At 34.4% G+C, this 21,256-nt stretch overlaps 1 protein-coding gene across 5 annotated transcripts in view; it reads left to right on the top strand.

The window, feature by feature from the left end:
- LOC131074601 (fatty acid amide hydrolase) overlaps positions 1–21,256 on the top strand; it is a 196,577-nt gene that overhangs the window by 8,868 nt on the left and 166,453 nt on the right. For 4 of the 5 annotated variants that reach the window (XM_059207756.1, XM_058011242.2, XM_059207757.1 and 1 more), the window contains exon 2: positions 18,908–19,017. In XM_059207756.1, coding sequence (XP_059063739.1) covers positions 18,908–19,017 — 110 coding nt within the window. Of the gene's footprint in view, positions 1–4,820; positions 5,285–18,907; positions 19,018–21,256 lie in introns of those variants that run through there. The other variant, XM_059207758.1, reaches the window with a different exon arrangement.

Below are 21,256 nucleotides of genomic sequence, written 5' to 3'. Positions count from 1 at the left end.
TTGACATTCAGGTCGTGCTTGATAAGCACAACATTGTATTTGGAGACAACCACTAGGACGACCACCAGATCATGGATTCAATCATGTGATTGAATTAGAGGAGGGTGCGAAACTAGTCATCACTATGCCCTATAGACATCCTCGACACTTCAAAGAGGAAATCGAGAAGGCAATCAAAGAGCTCTTTAGCATGGGCCACATGCATCCTAGTTCGAGCTTGTTCGCATCTTCAGTGGTTCTGGTCAAGAAAAAAGATGAAACTATGTGTATGTGCATAGATTATAGAGCGCTCAACAAAAAGACATCAAGAACAGATACCTGAAACCCAGGATCGATGAGCTGATAAACGAATTACACGGGGCTGAGTACTTCTCTAAAATTGATTTGCGCTCTAGATATCATCAGATACGGGTCAAAGAGGAGGACATCCACAAAATTGCCTTATGATGCCATTACGACCATTTCTAGTACTTGGTAATGCCCTTTGGTCTCACAAATGCGTTGACGACATTCCAGTCTTGTATGAAACATGTCTTCAAAGATCATTTGAGGAAATTCATCTTGGTTTTCTTCGATGATATATTGGTGTATAGCAAGACTTGGGCTAACCATCTCCATCATTTGGATGCAATTTTGGGCATAATGGAAGTTCAATCACTCTATGCAAAGGCAATGACAATTTTATATCTTGGGCATGTCATCGGAGCTGGTGGAGTCAAGGTTCACCAAGAGAAAATTCAGGCAATCCTGGACTGGCCGCCACCAACAAAAACAACAGAATTGTGTGGTTTTCTTGGCTTGTTCATATTATAGGCGATTTGCTAAGGGTTTTTCACAATTAGCATCTCCTTTGACGGACTTAACTAAGAAGGGTGCTTTCCTATGGTTAGAAGGGGCACATAGAGCTTTTGATAAGCTTAAGGATGCTATGAGCACATGCCCAGTAATGGCACTTCCAGATTTCACGTAACCCTTCGTCCTGGAATGTGATGCATTGGGCCAAGGAATAGGAGTTGTGCTTATGCAAAACCGACATCCTATTTCTTATGAGAGCAGGAAGCTTCGAGATGCTGAAAAGTTGTATTCTATATATGATAAGGAAATGCTATCTATCATGTACGCGCTAGCAAAATTTAGACAATACCCGATAGGATCAAAATTTGTGGTTTGCATTGACCATAACAACCTCAAGTACTTCCTGGAACAGAAAGACCTGAACGAACGGTAACAGAAATGGGTGAGTAAGGTACAAGCTTATGAATTTGATGTTGAGTATGTTAAGGGGAAAAATAATATAGTTGTCGATGCATTGTCCAGGAAACCAACATTATGTTCTCTTACAAAGATTTCCTCTGATTGGAAATCAAAATTGATTTCAGAATATGTCAAGAATTCTTTTGCTTCTGATTTGTTGGATGGGAAGGTACAAGATGATAGGTATTCAGTAATTGATCATGTCATCTATTACAAGAACAAAATTTACATTGTACCTGAATCCAGATTGAAGGCCAAAATTTTGAGGGCACTACATGACGCACCCATGGTAGGACATCAAGGCTTCTTTAAGACCTACCGACAGATACCAGAGAGATTTACATGGAAGGGATTAAAAGACGATGTTCTGCAGTACATACGAGAGTACTTGACTTGTCAACATAACAAGTCAGAGCGCACATTTCCAGGAGGCTTTCTAAAGCCACTCCCAAATCCTGAGCAAAAGTGGGAAGGATTTTCTATGGACTTCATCACTGTGCTTCCTCGAGTATAGGGAAAGGATTGCATATATGTGGTGGTCAATAGACTCACCAAATATGCCCACTTCTTTGCTATATCCATAGATTTCTTAGTGCATCAGATTGCTGAATTGTTTTTTAGAGAGGTCTTCAGGCTACATGGACTCCCCAAAGCCATTATTAGCAACAAAGAGAGTAGATTCATGAGCATGTTTTTGGCAGGAGTTATTCCGGTTGGTGGGGATTGAATTGACACCTAGTACCAGCTACGATCCTCAAACAAATGGTCAGACAAAAGTGGTGAACAAGTGGCTTTCGCAATTATGTAATAGGGCAGCAACGTGCATGGGTGAGATGGCTCTATCTAGGTGAGTATTGCTACAATACCACCTATCACATGTCCATAGGCATGTCTCCTTTCAAAGCGCTTTACGGGTATGATGCACTTTCATTCATCGATTTGGCATTTGAGGATAGCAAAGTTACACAAGCTAATGAGACAGTCTGGAGTTATCAGGACATACTCAAAGCATTGAAGGACAACATTCGACACACGCAAAACCAAAAAAATATGTTCACAAATAGACATTGTGTTGAAAGGTCTTTCGAGGTTGGTGATTTAGTGTTCCTTCGCCTCCAACCATACGGGTAGTCATCTCTAAAGAAAAGCGGTGCAAAAAAGTTGAAACCATGATTCTATGGCCTCTACAAGTGGTGCAGGTGCACCAAGGCAAACAAATTCAAATTTAAAGATCTTTGAGACCAAGGAGGAGTGTCCAACATCAAACAAATTCAATAAAATCAATTATGAGATCCTAAAGCCAATAATGGCTTTTGAAACTAAAAAAATGCAAACAGTTGTCAAATTGTCTTGGAAGTTGTAAAATGTTGTAAAATGTTGGATATTGGGTCAAAACACTCAAAAATGGATTTAGGAGGGTTTAGTTTCATTTGAAATGCAATAAGGAATGAAAATCCTTTTGTTTTTAATGTTTTTGTCAAAGTTGCAATGCATTTTCCAAAGTGTAAATTCAAAATTTCAAAAAGACAACGGTTAGGAAGAATTAGGAGGGAAAAGCAAGTTTTAATTATTTTAGTGTTAATTAAAATTTGTAACCAACCATATGGTGGTTGGAAAAACTTGGAGAGGCTATTTAAAGCCATAGACATGCTTTGTAAGGTAGATTTGAATGCCTGGAGTGTATGGACTGTTTTGGAAAACCAATAAAAACTCAGTTTGGAAGCATTTTTTTCTGATTTTTATGCTTGAGTGAGGGTTTTATTTGGTATAATTCATATGATACATTTGTAGTGCATTTATTTCAACATTGAACACCTCTGTGAATGATTTGAAGTCACTACTAGATTATAAAATTGGTTTATTGCCGACTGTCCCAAAATTTTATCACTTTTTCCTTAACAGTTTTGACAAATTTTAAAATTATGGTCATTCCATGAATGATATGACTCTAATTCTCATGGAGTGGCTATAAATGACATGTACAATATTTCCTAACAACTAAATGTGCAGATAACAGGGTTTAAGAGAGGTGATCACCATTGTTTGCTTGGAAAGCCTAGTGAAGAGGCTAGGTAGGGTGAGGGTTGGAGAGATCTACCCATTGGAGGGGTATATTTTATGATTTGTATAGTTGTATGTTGGCTATCTAAAGGTGAAACAACAACCAATCGATTCCAGAAGTGTGTGGAAGGGTGAGATTGGAGAATCCCTTGATTTTAGGGCTTTTTGATGAAAATTTGGGGCTTTTGGGGTTTAGAGGCCCAACAAACTGAAATTGATTGTGGATTCTTTCATAATTTATCATTTACTAAGACTATTTTGAGGTTAGAAGTACCCAGAAATAATATTTCTTGTAGTTGCTTTGTAAAATCACCATATTTTATGCTAAAAAACAGTGCTTAGTGGTCGGACAGCGTATTTTCTCCAAAACAACTTATGTCATTCTTTGAGTATGTTATAGAAAAGCCAAAAGGGTATCCAAATATCCATTTTATTTGTCTGGTGTTTTGGAAGTTTTTGGAGTTATCATTAAATTTCTCTCGCTGCTCTACTAGTTGGGATTCTAGGCTTAGAAGGAGCAAATTTGGAGTTTGAGCATTTGGGTATTGAATAGAAGACTAAAACCAGTTGAATCCTTTTATATTAGACCTAAGAACATATTCTAAGTCATCATTTTCCTTAGGTGAAGTCTTGATCCATAATTGGCCCATTTGAACCATTTGGGGTGTTTGTAGGCTTAAGGGGATCTATCATTTCCTACCTTGTATTTCCCTTATATCTTAAAAATTCATCTATACATGTTTGGGCATTATTTTATACCACCATACCTCTGCCAAGTCTGCATCAACAAGGTTCTCAGGAAAATAGGCGAGGTCGCATATGAGCTAGAGCTTCTTGAAGGCAGTAAGATTCACAATGTATTTCATGTCTCCTGTTTGAAGAAAACATTGGGCCAACATATTGTACCATCACCAGAGCTACCACCATTGGACGAGGAAGGAAATTTGGTACTTGTTCTAGAAGGTATTGCTAACTGGAGAGGAAGGAAGCTAAGGAACAATGTGGTCCGAGAATACCTGATTAAATGGAAAGATTTACCTATTGAGGATGCGACTTGGGAAGGAGAGGAGATTCTTCAGCATCCCAATTTGCAATTGCTGGAGGGCCATCAATTTCAGGAAGGGAGAACTGTAATGTCCCTTCTCAAATGGCAGGGCTTAAGAAGTCAAATTTTAGCCTTTATTATTCCCGAGGCTAGAATAAACAAATAATAAGAGGGAATAATTAAAAAATTATTAAGAGGAGCCTAAAAAGCTATAGTTGAAATAATAATTATTATAATCTTTCGTTGAGGGTCATTAAAAAGGGGACCACTTTTAAAAACAACGTCAAATGACTAGGTGGGCACCATGGTGGGATATTTAATAATTATTAACTATTCATTAAATGCCTAAGTCGACTCAGAAAGAATTATCTAGAGGTATTAATTTCTGGAAGGTTCATTTGCATATTATAAAGGGCTCGATGTTATTATTTTGGATTATTACGAAGATCTGTTTTCTCCATTGATTAGCAGCGATCTGCAAGTCAGCATAAATACACGATGAAAACCCTGTGACAGCAACACTAGACGTAACCCCAGGTCTGCAACAATAATTCTACATTAATGGGAATCATTAATTCATCACAAGAACCTATCGTTGGAGCTGAAGGAGGTTTATCTGGTGTTTAGGAAGGGGGTACACAGTCTGAAATCAGACGAGGGTGTGGAGAATCTACCAGCCACAATGTGATTTATTTTCAGGGCCCTCACATTCAACGCTTGATCAAAGGCATTTATGTTGCTAGCTAATGATATTAGGATTCGTGTGAATTGGTGTCCAGGCAAGGGGTTCCAACTCACAGCTGATCATACAAGTGCAACAAAAATCATATTGAGATCGGTCTTTCACAGTGCCCTACTGACGTTTGCAGTATTTGATCATATCATCAGTAGTCAAGAGCGAGACCTGAGTTGGGCGATAATTTGGTATGCTTGTATTTAGTGTTTTCTATCGTAAAGTATTTGTTGTTCATGCTAGAGTATTGATCTGTGTAGTTTATGCTGCCTAGAATCATAATAGTCGTCATGCCACTTTGTTTGTAATACGCAAAACTTCATGAAATAAATTTTGTGGAATTTGGTCGGGCTTATTAATATCCGTTAGAAGATATTCTAGTTAGAATATTACATACTCAGACACTTTTTCTATTTCAACGACGGCTTGTGATTGCCTATGTCTGTAGTGCTTAAGTCATTTCCCCTAACACAATCACTATTGGCTACTTCTTAGCGGATCTATAAGCATGTGCTTATACCTTGCCAATTGATACCCTTGTTTGTACAACTGAAATAGTCAGACACATTCATGAAGTGGGAGACACATATTGCTCAAGGTTTTTACAACATTAAAAGAAGATGTGTAGTTTTATTCATATGTTGGAGCCCTAATTGTAGATCTGATATAATTTTTTTTGAGCCCTTTGATTCATAGGAAATTTAGTGGATTTACAACAATAACCTTGGCTATAAATGGGTTTGATGCATGTAATGAGTTTATTGATCTTAATTCAACAGGTGGGTCAATTGACCTATACTTTATGACTTGAATGTACCATAGATCTTATATAAGGTAAATCCAGATCATCAAATGGCATCATATATATAACAAATTCATATGAGAGTTTAATAGCTATACTACATTATCTTGGAATCAATTTATTGTTGCAAGATAATAAGCCGATTTAGTTGAGTCATTAGAGAACTAAAGTATTGAACAATGTGAGATTTTGCCAAGATCTAGAGGCAATGGAAAACACAAATAAGAGAGAACAAAATAGATGATAGGAATAAACTGTATTCTTTCAAGATGCAAAATGTGATCAACTGGATCATCAATCATTGATTTTCAATGAATGCCCGTACAAACAATGTAGATGAGCCTGCTTATATAGGCAAGACTATATGGATATGTGAGCACACAAACATGCCATGTGGCTCAATAAGAAACAAGGGTAGGTAGGAAATAGGTGTGGTAGGTAGGAGAAACAATAAAATACTACACATGAGGTGGATCACCCACTGAAGGTGGAATTATCACTCCACAATAAGTGGATATGATATAGTAGGAACAAGATCAACACCATAAAAGGTGGAAATTCTCCTACACACACTATCCCAATGTGGCACAAACACCCAAGTATCTCATACTCAAACTACTCTGAAATGCATTATCCTAAGTAAACTTAAGTAAGGTGTAATAATATCCAAGATGAATAATTATTTACACCAACACCCCCCCTTAAGTGCAACTTAGGGGAATGCAGTTAAGTCTACAATGCAACTAAGCAATGCAAGATGGGTCCCGGCTACGAGGGCATGTTAGGTACCCATGTACAAATGCAAATGCATGCAAACCAATGCAATGAAATCTCTCACAAAGCGAGGAAAGAGAGAAAAACCCAATGGGAAAAAACCCTCCCCCAAAAGAGAGATGAAAGCTATACAAGAGAACTCTCATAGAAGTATGTGGAGAACAAAACCCCACGTGAGGAAAACCCCATGTGAGGAAAAAGTCCCCCCTCCCCCCATTTGAGAGAAAAAGACAAACTAGGAAGCCCCCCCTCAATGTAGAATCTGCACCAATGATAGAAGCTCGAGAATGAATGAAGAAATTGTTCCATGAACGTCGAACAACATTCCTCCCCTTAGGAAGAAACACAATCGAAGGTGTATCCATGAAGTCTCCCCAATCATGAAGGGAAGATGTATGAAAAAAGCTCATGATGAATGAAGTCTCTGAAAACTGCTCAAGTTTTCCCATGTCGATGATGAAAGATACCCCCTCCAAAGGTGGTAAACTGCTCCACACTGCTGAAAAAGGTACTCCAAGATATAATGGAGATGAATGTAGAACATGTCCCAAAGACTCACATGTCTCCTGAAAGGATAAAGAGACCTCCTCCAACTGTTGTATATAAGAATCCACAATCATGTTAGACTCGAAAGAATGATCACGTAGAGAATGAACAAGAGGGTCAGAGTGTTCCCTTGCAACAATCGAAGAAGGATCATCTTCATCAAAGAGAAGATGAATATCATCAATGATGTCTCCCAAATTTGCAATGTAGGATTCCACAAACAAACCTGTAATGTCTGTCAAATAATCATCCCAAGAATCTGAAGCTGGAAGACATGAAATATCTTGTTCCACTTAATCACAAGAAGGCAAAATTGTCGCATTAGCTGCATCATCAGGTGCAATAGGTGATGTGATATCAATAGGAGGAGATGAAACACAACGCTCAAGAAGGGGGTCACATGTGAGAATCCCCATGTTCAAGTACTCAAAGTTCTCCTCAAAATCTGAATCATCACAAGAAGTGTGATCATCATGTGTAGAATCATCATATGTGAAATCATTATCATCAACAAAATCTGAAAAGGAATATAATCGAGATGCATGATCAACCACCCCAGTCGCAATGATATCTGTAGTCTCCAAGTCTCTAATGAAAACTGACTCAGGTGTGAACTCCACAATTCTCTTAGTTGCACCATGTGTGATTTGATAGATAGAAAGGAGATTGTTTGTGAAATGGGGTACACACGACACATCATTGAAGGAGTTATCCCCAATAGCAATAGATCCTTTCCCAATCACATCCATGTATGTATGATTTCCCATCAAAATTTGCGGCATGGTGCAAGACTCAAATGTAGAGAACATAGACTACGAAGATGCCATGTGATGAGAAGCCCCTGAATCTAGAAGCCATCTCCCTGAATCATGACTTGTAGTAACACAAATAGCTTTTCCTTTTCTTGTCCCAAAAGATTGAGTCTTCCCACTTGTAGAAGCCATGAATGTGTAAAGCGGAAAATCGCAATCGAACCCTAGTTGTTCTCCCCTCTTCCAACTCCGAGGAGAGAGAAGGGAGAGTCACTAGGGTTGATGGTTTTCACTTAGGGGAGAGACTTTACATTCAAAAGAGGGGTTGAAACCCACAAGATCCAATCCCACACAATGCAAGATTGGATGCTAAATGTGTTTCAAGGGTTAAGAAAGCAAGGCTACCCTCTTTTGTAAAGAATGTTGATAGAAGAATTGAGCTAGGAATGCATAGAAAGTGACAAAGATTCGCTTATAAACTGAGATAGGGATATAGGATGAAGCTGCGGACTTGGAATTAGCAGTAAAATGTCGATACGGCGCTGTCCTGCAAAATTGAGCAAAAGTTGACGGGACGATGGCGCCCGGCGTGCACACGGTCCTCCGAAAAATCCGCGAAACGAAGGGGGATCTGTTCGTCTCTGCACAAGGATTCCAGATCTTCAATTTCAGCCGCGTACCTGCAACCTACACACAGAAAAGCGAAGACGATTGGGGGGTTAGGGATTAGGGGTTTGCCCTTAGGTCAAACCCCGGTTTTGGAATTAACCAAGAAATGAGAAATGCTGTAAATGTAATGTAAAACAAGTACTAGTACCTTGTTGTAAGGATGTTTGTATCCTTATGTGCGAAGGTATAGATGTTGTTGTTTGTTGTATGTTGTATGTAGCATGTAGTATGTGATCTCCTCTTCAATGGTTGAATCCTTGTCTTGAATGCAACACTTAGCCTTGAATGGAGACTTAGAATGATCAATTGCTTGAAGGAATGCTTGAATGCTTGAATGCTTGAGTATAGTTTCCACGCCTTTTCCGTCATATCATATGAGAGAGGAAAATGTAGTTTATATACTTGTCAATTAGGGCTGATAGACTGATTTTCCCGACCTTAGGCCGACCAGGAAAGATAATTTTCCAATTTGCAAACATAAAGACCCGAAGTCCAAAAGAGACCGGGCCCAAAATAGGACCCAGGGACCAGGGCGCTGGGCGCCCTGGTCCTGAAGGACCAGGGCGCTGGGCGCTCTGGTCCCACCTCCCGGGACAGCAGGGTGCAAAGGAGGTTCAGGCTAGGGTGCAAGAAAATGCAGTTTTCAGTGTCATAATCAGGTTTCGGGGTCTCCATTCAGGTTGCGTGTTGCGTCGCCATCGTGAAGACCCAAATGCGGTCGAAATTGCAAGTGTCGCAATTTTAGGACGCTACAGAATGTTTGCCCTTTCCCTTTTGATTGTGAGGAAGTAGAAGTTGATGAATCATCCTTCTTGTAGACATTAGGCAAATCAATGTTATGCTTTTTGAGGATGTGTGTGAGCTCATCAATCTTCTTAGAATGGCAACAACGCTCCTCATGACCAAACTTTTTACAATAGGCACAAGTAGGTCTCTCCCTCTTTGGTGAATTGTCCCTCTTGGAAGAGGATGAATCTCCTTGTTGTGGAGAAGATGGTGCTTTGTCCTTACGCTTTGATTGCCATTTCTTCTTGTTGGAGTTGTCCTTTCCTTGATTTCCTTTGTTCCTTTGATTTGCCACTAATGCTTGAGACTTAGAAGTCTTAAGAATGCCCATGCTTATCAACTTAGTTTGTTCTATCATCAACATTTCGGTGAAAGCATCAATTGTAGACATTGTGTAGCTTGAACCCATTGTCATCCTATGGGTTTGGAAACTAGAAACAAATGCTGCATATTCTGGTGGAAGTTTGCCCATTAAATTGAAGATCAATTGAGTATCCTTCTTATCAATGCCGTAATCCTTGAGTTGCGCCCTCAACTCTTTTGCCCTAGTGACATAATCTTGTATAGTATCAAAGTTCTTGGGATCTAACATGGTGAGATCACTATCAATTTGATATCCCTTAATCTCATCAAGTTGACCATACAAGTCTTGAAAATTTTGCCAAGCATCCTTGGTTAGAGTACATTTCTCAATATGAAAAATGAGATCGTTTGATGCATACTTTCTTAAAGTACCAAATGCCAAGATATTTTTAGTGAGCCAATCGAAGTGACCAACAAGATCAGCCTTAGGATTAGCGGGAGCAACAATAGTTCCATCAATATAATGAGTTAGTCCTTTTTCCATTAGTTTACTCCATGCATCAATTTTCCAAGTAGCATAATTATGAGGAGTTAAGAGAGGAAACGTAGGAGAACCCATAGCAACAAAAAGGAAAAAACACAAGATAGAGAGAGGTACAATCACACAAGACACTCGCCCAAATTACTCAATCAAGAAACACCCCCCCCCCTCCGAAAATAAAAATAAAAATCATGATTTGACACTTTATACTTAGTGCGTGTACAATGGGCCACTTGCAAAACAAGGCAAGGTGGACTTTTGATTTAAATTTTACAAATTCTCAAAATGAGATATAAGAGACTTCAACAAATACTGCTAGTGATCTAAACTGAGATCCAAGCAAAATACAAGTACCAAATAGGCCAAAAAATGACCAAATACTGAAAGTGCAATTTCTACTCTAAATCACTGCAAACAAATGGCAGATTATGAAAGTAGACAAAAAATTATGCACTTAAAAAAAAAAACAGCACCTAAAAAGTCGTTCATATGAGCCCAAACGAAGCCTCCAAAGTTGTATTAATCAGGATTTCATGATTTCTGAAAACCTATATTCGAAAACTAGAAACCTCTCGCACCACTGTACAGGTCACAAAATTCTACCCCAAAACAAAAAAAAAATTGCTCGAAAAAAGGAGTCCGGATGAGTAAGATATCACTATTTGAAAATTGCCTGCAAATTGCAATTTCTCGAAAATTTCCGTTGCAGCTTCAAACTTCAAATGCCTCTAGATTTGACCTTTGAAGTCCAATTTGGATGAAACAAAAAGCAAAACTGACTTTCTTGGACCTCCTCAATCCAATGGTAACCTCAGATTCAACCCATCAAGCTTCAATAAGCCTGCAATAGAAAGCTCCAAAATACACAACCCCAAATAGCATCAAATTTCTCTCAATTGGCAAACCAATGACACTCTAATGGCTTTGATACCATGTGAGATTTTGCCAAGATCTAGAGGCAATGGAAAACACAAATAAGAGAGAACAAAATAGATGATAGGAATAAACTGTATTCTATCAAGATGCAAAATGTGAACAACTGGATCATCAATCATTGATTTTCAATGAATGTTCGTACAAACAATGTAGATGAGCCTGCTTATATAGGCAAGACTATATGGATATGTGAACACACAAACATGCCATGTGGCTCAATAAGAAACAAGGGTAGGTAGGAGAAACAATAAAATATTCCACATGAGGTGGATCACCCACCGAAAGTGGAATTATCACTCCACAATAAGTGGATATGTTAGAGTAGTAACAAGATCAACACCATAAAAGGTGGAAATTCTCCTACACACACTATCCCAATGTGGCACAAACATCCAAGTGTTTCATACCCAAACTACTATTAAATGCATTATCCTAAGTAAACTTAAGTAAGGTGTAATAATATCCAAGATGAATAATTATTTACTCCAACAAACAAATTATAAACCAATGGTCTATTAAGCCATGGGTTATGATATCAATGGTTGTAGGTCATCACCTTAGCTATGAGTAGACACTTTGGTGTATCATTGTGGATGGGAAAATTATTTCTTTGCTCATGCTTGTTAACATGCCAGTGTCCTATGATTCACCACATTGTGACGCGCTCCGTCATTTTATTCTTAGGCACATGTGTTGTGATATTGACAATTACAATCCATTGACTTAGACATTAGTAGACACTTTTGCGCCTTCTTGATGCCTTGGTGTCATGGATATAGAAACAATTTTTTCCATTCATGATTGTGAATATGTCAATGTCCTATTATTTAACACATTGTGATTTGTGCAAGTTCTTTTTATCATTAGGCTTTTAGTCTGCCTAATGTTTATTGATTTGATAGTTGTCATCCTCTTATCTCAAAAATTAGTGACAAATTCATTCTACCCTAATCAATTTAGCCACTAGTTAAGCAAAATAATTTATTTATTTTCACTATAATTACTTGACTATATCATTTCAATATGTTAAGTAGCAAGCACATTCAATGGCTATGCTCAAATTTCTTTGAAATGCATGACATCGAGGCAATGAGAAGGAGACAAAGTGCTTGGTAATTGTTTGACCAATGAGACACTATCGTTAAGAAGAAGCCACATCTCTGAACATAATGCCTTAACACATTCAATTCAATAAACTGATAAGCAGATTCAATGATGTAGGTTCATTTATCTTCAAATTAAATAGCACATTGTCACTTATTCTTTGACATAGAATTGTCCATATCACTAAAAATAATATTGGGGTTTGCTCTATACTATTTTAAATTTTCTCTTTAAATTCATTATAAGTTGCACATAGTTAATGACCAATACTAGTTTCCTTTATGATCAATGGTATTGGAGCAATGACAAGGGGACAAAGTGCGTTCTATTCTTTTAGTTGATGGTCCATGATCATTTATTTCATCATGTGTGGCTAAATCTTGACCCTTAAATTGCTTCATACAATACTACCTGCTAATATGGCTCAGTTGCACTTTCTAGATCTATGGTCAAGAGCTATCTACCTAATTGATCAAATACAATGTAGTAATAGTGGGATTAATCACTCACTTGTTTAGTTGATGTTAACAATAAGATAGTGCAAAGAATCTCAACTTAATATCGTGCCACAAATCAAGGTTCAAGCATTGATTGTGAGTGAGGTGTTTTATTTAAATAGTAAATTGTTTAATTTAAATAAATTATAATTTTATATTTTAATTGAATAAAATAATAAATAGTTATTTAATTTCTATTGATAAGAATAATTTGAATGAGGTATCAAAAAATTGGAATTAATTGATCATTTGATATTTAAGAATAGTTTAAATAAGGTGTTGAAAATTGATACTGATTGATATTTAAGTAAAATGTTAATTATTTTTCAGCTTTGGGTCATTGTCGAAAGATTTGAGAGGATCGAGATTGACCTTTAACATCTCTAAAGCTTCTACTTGATATTTGTAAAAGTGAACCCTACTTTAATATGAAATCAAATTTTTGGGTCACAAAAATATATAAATAAATAAAATTAAAATCAATTGATATGTTTTTAATATTTAAATATATATATATATATATATATATATTTAAACTATCCTTGGTAAACTTTTTAACGTGACTGGTGAAGCTGACACAACACGCCCTCTAGCTCCGGAGCTATGACCTGGAGAGGCCACAAACGAGGGACATCATCCCCACACTTCACTTGTTCAAATCCGCGAGCACAATGGCCCAGCAAAGGCACAAGGCCTTGCGAGCACAATGGCCCAACAAGGATTTGAACCTTGGTGGCCGCTTCACTAATGAAGTGTTTAAACCACGACACTACATGTCCGAAGACAATATATAAAAATATTAATGAACATTGTACAATATAATAAAAAATATAAATGAGCCTATTTTTATCTTTCCAGTGACATTCAATCCAAAAAAAAAAAAAAAAAGATTTCTTAAAAAACATTTAGCTTAAAGATATCTATAAGTATCTTAATATATGTATATTAAGATTTTTCAATGTATAATTATAATAAATTAATTATTCATCTTAAAATATTCATTAATATATAAAAATATTAATGAACATTGTATAATATTAACAAAATTAATATATAATATAATAAAAAAATATAAATGAGTTTCTTTTTATCTTTTCAATGACATTCACTCCCCCAAAAAAAAACTAATATAAATTTCTTAAACAACATTTATCTAAAAGATATCTATAGATATATTAATAGATGTATATTAAGATTTTTTAATTTGTAATTATAATAAGTTATTTTTTTCATCTTAAATGTATAATTATATGGGTGGTATCAAAGTTTTGTGAAAGTAAATTGTTTTAATAATTTTATATCTTATTAAATTATTTAAATATAAATAAAACAAATTTATTATATAAGAGTTGTATAATTTAAACTATTTCAAGTATGCATAAGGGAAGGGTACTAATAGTCGTTAGAGCTAACCTTGCGCAGCCTAAGCTCCTAAACGGTATATCAAATTTTGACGATTCTAAGCTCCTAAACGGTATATCAAATTTTGACGATTTTATTTTGTTGTCTTCGTATATGACTTAAGAACTTTAAGCTATTGTTTTTGCACTAACAAGAATGTTGGATGATTCATTATGTGGACAAAGGTCAAAAAGTGGTCAACCATCTCAAAAATTTGTACAACTAGTCCAATACATATTCTTTTAAGAAGCAATATTATTTTTTCTAATAATTATTTTTACCAAAGCTTGCACACAAATTGCATAGCAATCATGTGTCATGGGTACCCATAAAGTTGCACAACTCCTCCAATTACATATTGAAATTTAACTATTGGGTTACAATTGGGTGACTATTGGTTCATATGAAATATCTTAATCCCTTTCAATTATTTTGGTTTCTTTAAAGTTAATAAGTGGAAGGATGGATGAGCAAGGAGTGAAAGGTTATTGGAACATGGACTATAATTGGGCTCCTTCCCCTAGGTAGTTAAATAAATGACACAAAATTTACTTTAGAACTAATTTATGATCAATGAAGAGATCAAATATATTATAAAATATTTGCTAATTTTTAAATTTATGTTTACAAAGAGAGACAATATGAAAAAAATAAAATAAAATTTAAATTTTTCTATATTTATATTTATTATTAGATATTAATATATTTAAAAATAAATAATTTTTTTTTATTAACATAAAGTGCAACTATTAAATAAAAAGTATAAATAAACAGATTCTGAACAGATTTCTTTGGATTCTTGACTGATTCCTCTGATTTCGTCAAAGATGAACTCACGGTTTGGAAAACCCCCCTGCATGAACCTCATTCAGATCGACCAGATATTCAAACCTGAATCCTAGATGCAGGGCTTACAGGGACAAACCAATTATTTAATGAAAACTAGAAAGTGTCAGTAAAATAAACTTAAACAGAACCACACAGTCAGATCCAAACAAAGAGTCTAAATACACACTCAGAAAAAAAAAACCCCAACGTATCCTAACCGATACACTAATAGTCGAATACAGAAGTAACAGGGGTTATCAGAGACATGGTTAGATCTTAGAGGAAGTAGTTAGTTGGGAAGGGCTTGGCATGGACTTACATGATTAAATTTAAATTTTAAATTTATGAGTTTATGTACAAAAATGTGGAATTGATTAGGGTAAAAGAATAAGTGAACTAAGGTTCAAAACCAACCTATAAGAATGTGTAGATAGATTTAAGTTTAAATAATTTGTGAGATTTTGTGCAAAAAGACATCACTTGCATATTAAGAGGAACCAGATGAAAGTGATCCCAAACTTAACAGCAAAAACACTAGATATACACCTTTCACCATTAGAATATGCATTGATAAGAATACACCTTCATCTAATCTGGTGAACAATACATAAATATAATACACATTAAAAAATATTAATATAAAAAATGTCATTTAAATGATTATTCTTAAAATAAAAACCTCCTAAAATCATTCAAAACTATTCAATAAAATTAAACAAAAACTTGTCCTATCACATATTTTGTTAGATAGAAAACTCTTAACTTATTCTACATGGCCGCAAACCTCTCAAAGAACATAACACTTTATAATTTAAAAACACTTCAAAAATGTTTGAAATTGTTAGGAAAACAAAGTTTGAAATTCAAATTTTACATATTATATATTTCATAAGTTATTTATTTTGCAATAATCGATTGTCATATGTAATCTAAATTGTTGATCTAAAAATTATTATACAATTAAATCTAAAAACATATTAAATTAATTTTTTTTTAAAGAACTTTTATAGATTTAATATAAATTTATAAATACTTCATTTTATTATAATTCTATTTATACAATGTTGAAATATATTTTAAATATTATTTTTAAAGCTTCAAAATCTTTCTAACCTATTCTTCTTCTCTTAATTTTCTAACATTTTTTACATGTATCAATAATATTCATTATTTTACTTAATTTTATTAAAGATATATGATATTTTTTCAATAGTAGAATACTAATGCATTCACCATGCTTTTAAATATCAAGGTGTCACTCAATAAGAGACAAGAATTAAAATAGGTTGACTAAATTTCTTAGTGTATATTTATTCATATTTGTTTCAAAATATATAAATAGCTTTATCTAGTATATTATTCTATTGGATAATAGTACTCAAGAATCTTATTAGTATGATGTAAGTGTTTTAATATTCTACTAGCATTTAGATCTAAGAGGAATACATTTCATTCAATGATGGATAATCATTATCAACACTAACAACTTTAAAATCACAACTATTGATAGAATATCGTTAAAGATATTGGACATTAAATCAACAAGTACTAAAACAACTGTTTACTTTTATTAGATTCTTTGTCCTTTTGCTTTCACTATGTCATAGTTGATTAGTACAGTCATTTGATTTTTAATAATAATTTAAAAATACATCAAATCTTTTCTTTTTTGGCACAAGGTTAGGGACCTATAATATATTAATATTATTATACTATAAAACATTAACAAGAATAAGGGATTGATATGGGAGGGGGAGCTAGGCTCAACCCCATGACTTTTCTTTAAGGAAAAGAGAGATTGATGATAGGAGGGGAAAGATACATCTCTCGTATGTTACATATGCATCAATGCCTTACCAGGTAAGATACCATCAAGAGCTTGTAAGCATAAAATTTGAAGCCCTTCAAATTAAAAACAAAATGCTAGAAGGGGGAATTTATCGCCCCATCATAATAACATACAAGAACACTGCAAAAGAGAGTAAGGATTTTCAAGAGTATATAGTCAAAAGTGTGCAGTGAGGATAACATTGAGTATACATAAAATTATAATCGTCTAACATATAAAAAACTTAAATGCATGACTTCAATTAACTCTTATATGTAATAAGATGTCAATAAATTCTTATATAATATTATATAACAATATAATAATTAATATATAGTAATGTAATATAATTAAATTTGTATATATGTAATAATTTTAATTATATAATAATTAATATATAATTAAATAGTTAATACTTGTTGTGAGGACAATGATTGATTGTTCATTCATTGCATGTTGGCTAACGAATTGTGGAGTAGATTGATCTCAAAATAAGGGATTCTATGGGCTACTCCCAAAATTTTCCAAAGTTATTGGATGGATGGGTGTTAATGATCAAGAGTCTTGGGCTCAAATTTATTTGGTTTCTGGCTTCGACGATTCTTGTGTGAGATTTTTGGTTAGAATGTAATAGAAGGATTTTTCAAGAATAAGAGAGAGGGGTGGACATGATATGGGATTAGATTGAAAGTATGATTGATAAACCTAAGAAGGTGCATTGCAAGGAGGATTGGATGGTCAAGGAGGAGGAGTTGGATTGGGCTAATAGGTGGCCAAGGTTTGCATGGTTGGGTGGGAAGAGGATTAAGGAGGGTGCTTAGGATAACTTGATTGAGAATATCTTGTGGACTTATCCAACAGTTGGGTCGGTCAAACTGAATTTTGATGGTCCAACTAAGGGCAATCTAGGCAAAGCTGGAGGTGGTGGCATGTTCAAGAATCATAGAGTTCAACCTAAGGATATCTATGATTCTGACTTTGGGAATGCCTCTAATAATATTGGTAAAGCCATAAGTCTTTGGAGAGGGTTGTAGATCGTTTGCTATGTGGGGTGGAAGAATGTTTAGGTGGAAGGAGACTTCAAACTTGTTATTAATTTCAAAAGTTGGTCGCTCTTCCAGCAATTAGAGGATGGTTTGGTTGTTAGAGGAATGCACAAGATTAACTTTCTCTTGACAATGTTAAGTTCTCTCATATCAAGCGTGAAGGTAATAAGGTAGCAGACTAGTTGCTAATCGTGGTATTGGTATGGATGGTTGAGATAGTATTGGTTTCAGATGGAAGTTTATGTGGTGGACGTGATTAGACTGTTGTAGGATGGTATTAAGGAGCATCCTCTAGACAGATCAGGTTGGTCGATAGTTCCTACATTTGGCTCTTGGAGTTTGGTTGCATTTTGTCATCTTCTTTTGGAAATTTGCTTATTGTGTTGTTTTTTGTCTAGTTTTTGTGGTTTCCTTTCATTCATGGGTCTCTACTTTGACAAGGTTGTCTAATTTTATGGTCTCGAGCTTTGATTGAATTGAATGCTCTCGCTCTGTACATTTTTGTTCTCTAGCTCTTGGGACCCTTTTCTAGGTTTCTTTTATTAAAGAATTAATACTTATTATTAAATAGAAGTATTAATAATAAATAATATAATTATTATTATATTTTGTTAATTAACAATAGTTATTATTAAATATATTATATTGTATTTTAATTTTATTTACTTATATATAGTTATTATAATTATATATATTAATTAATTATAATTTAATGATTAAAATTATTGTATAAGAAAGATTAATTCTAATTTGACACATCTTTTCTTTGCAAAACTTCTACAATGTAAATCTACTTTTTTATTACGAAAAAAAATGATTTTACTAGTGTTATATAAATTGTAAAACTCAAATAAATAATAAAAAATAACTTTACAATTGATTTAATTTTATAATTTTTTTTTTCCTTTCCTTGCAAGTAATTAAAGTAGGTTAAGTTTCCAAATTTCTTTTTAGAAAGATTTGGATATCTAACTAAACATGAATTTGTTTTATTGATACAGTACCACGAGCTACAGGTGTATTTCTAAGGATTTTTGTGTGGACATTAAGGTTATGGATTATCGGTCCGTTTCTAATGGGCATATTGAAAGCACAAAATTTAATTTCCGAGGTATTGATTTTTATCCTCATTAACTTGTAATTTTTTTTTCCAAATTTTAACACATTTTTACTATTTTCAAGAAATATTAAAATAAGTATCACGAATTTTAAGTTGTGATTATTTTAGTATTGTTTACTTTTTACAATTATGTTTTTAAAATAATTTTAATTGTTTATATAAATTGATACAGATATTTTAAATATATATTTTGAAAAGATTAAGAGAATTTGTTTTTAAATTAGTTAATAGAATTTTTATCCGATCTTAATTTTAAATTGTGAGTTTGTTCATGAAACATACAATTAATTTTGTGGTGTTATTACTTTAGCCAATGCTCTGATAACGAGCAACATTGCTGTAGGTACATTCATATTCTTGTGAGATTATATAACTTGAATGCCTCTCCTTTCCTTCTTTATCCTTTTGTGAGTTATTTGCTTTGTCTTCTCGATCTTTTACTCCCATAACTTGAACACTTTCTCTTTCAATCTTGTGTTGTCAACTACTACTTATTCCTTTTGCTTTACTTCATCATCACCTATGGACTTGATGCACATAAACTCCGAACTTATTGCACACTGGCATTAGAGTGTGAATATTAATTCAACATGACCTGCCGATGCTAAGATATCCCCAGAGAGAATCAATCCTTTATCTATAACGTGAGAACCAAGTAATCCTTCCATTTAAACATAACTCTATTAAGTAGAGAAATATTAATATAATATTTATAATGCTAAAAGTTATAATTAAAGTAATATCATGTTGAATAATAAATGCATAAGTATATTTCTAATTAAATAAGGGGTATGGAGATTTACTCTTTATGCTAAAAGTAATTTCTAAAAGAGTAATGTTTCGAATTTTGAGGGAGAAGTGAAATTCTTAAAACAAGTTAAGTCTTTTCTAACATGAGAACAAAAAATTGTCTTGCGTTCAATTGTAACATTTTTGGTTAAGGGAGTCTTTCTCTTTTTCCCATCTACCATGACCTAGCAATCATAACTTTTAGGATAAGAGTTTTTGATAGCGGACTATGGTAGTGTATTGCAAAGTGGTTTTCTTGAAGAATTGTTTTATCTATTTTTCCCTAGCTCTCTAGTGGGTGAGCACTATCATATCCCCTTTATGTAATAATCAATGTTATTTCCAAATTTTTGTGTCTTCCTTGATCCAATTTTGTGTTTTTGTTCTTCATTACCATTAACCATGTGTCTGCCTAAGGTTCCTAAAGTCTCTAAGCATAAGAATGTGTCAAATTCTCTAATTTTGTGTAAGTCATCAAAGTTGTAGAGTTTCCCTTTCTGGAATATACCCTTTAATCTATTTCATTGGAGTGTGGAACTTCCCCATACTATCATGCCTCCCACGTATTCACAATTTTCACTCTTTTTCTCGTTAGGCCTCAAGGTTTCTCATATCATCATGCCTCTGTGCCAAACACCACTCCCTCATAAGCCTTGTTAGAGAGTCACTTCCTCTCACAAGCATGCCTCCCTTCCAAACCTCGATCCTCTACTTATAGTACAAGTCCTAGAGTACCTTCGACAATTAAACTCTAACATTTTGGCCTCTTTTCGCTGTTCACCTCACCTACCTCCTTACATGATCAAATTGCCATTAATGCTTATTTCCAGATGATATACCTTTCAAAATATTTTGTATGTTAGAAAGGATCATTTAATGATGGGACATGGACCCAAATGGACCTATAGAGTTGCAAACAGAGATGTGACAAATGTTGCCATTAATGTGTAGTCTTGATGGATCTCTTGCCTTTTATCTCAAAGTACATTTATAGTTTGCTGAAATCCTCTCCCCATCCTTCTTGTGTACATCCACTGGCACGTGGCACAATTTTAAGCGCTAGTCAAAGGAAAATGTTGTTGTTGGGTATGGGCACTCTTTTCCATGTACCAATCACTATGTCTAGCACATTTAATGTGGTCTTAACTTATTCATATCTGGTTTATGAAATGTAAAAATTTGATAAAAGGAATCATTATGGAAAATACTCAAAACCCTATATTGAAATTGTTTTGAATCCTAGTGGCAAAGTACATGGATCTACGGATAAAAACCCTTTTGAATTTATAAGAGATTGAAAGATGTAAAACATAAGGATCTTACATGCTAAAGGATGAAAACCATGTTGGCCAAAGGAGTGGTTCTCACTTGGAGAAGTATTTGAATTGTGATGGTAGTCGATATTGGTGATAATGGAGTTAGCACAATACTTATAGTTGTC

Source organism: Cryptomeria japonica, chromosome 7 (genome assembly GCF_030272615.1).
Source record: "Cryptomeria japonica chromosome 7, Sugi_1.0, whole genome shotgun sequence".
NCBI classification, from domain to species: domain Eukaryota; kingdom Viridiplantae; phylum Streptophyta; class Pinopsida; order Cupressales; family Cupressaceae; genus Cryptomeria; species Cryptomeria japonica.
Note: the sequence above shows the minus strand (reverse complement) of the source record. Positions and strands in the feature narration are given on the sequence as shown.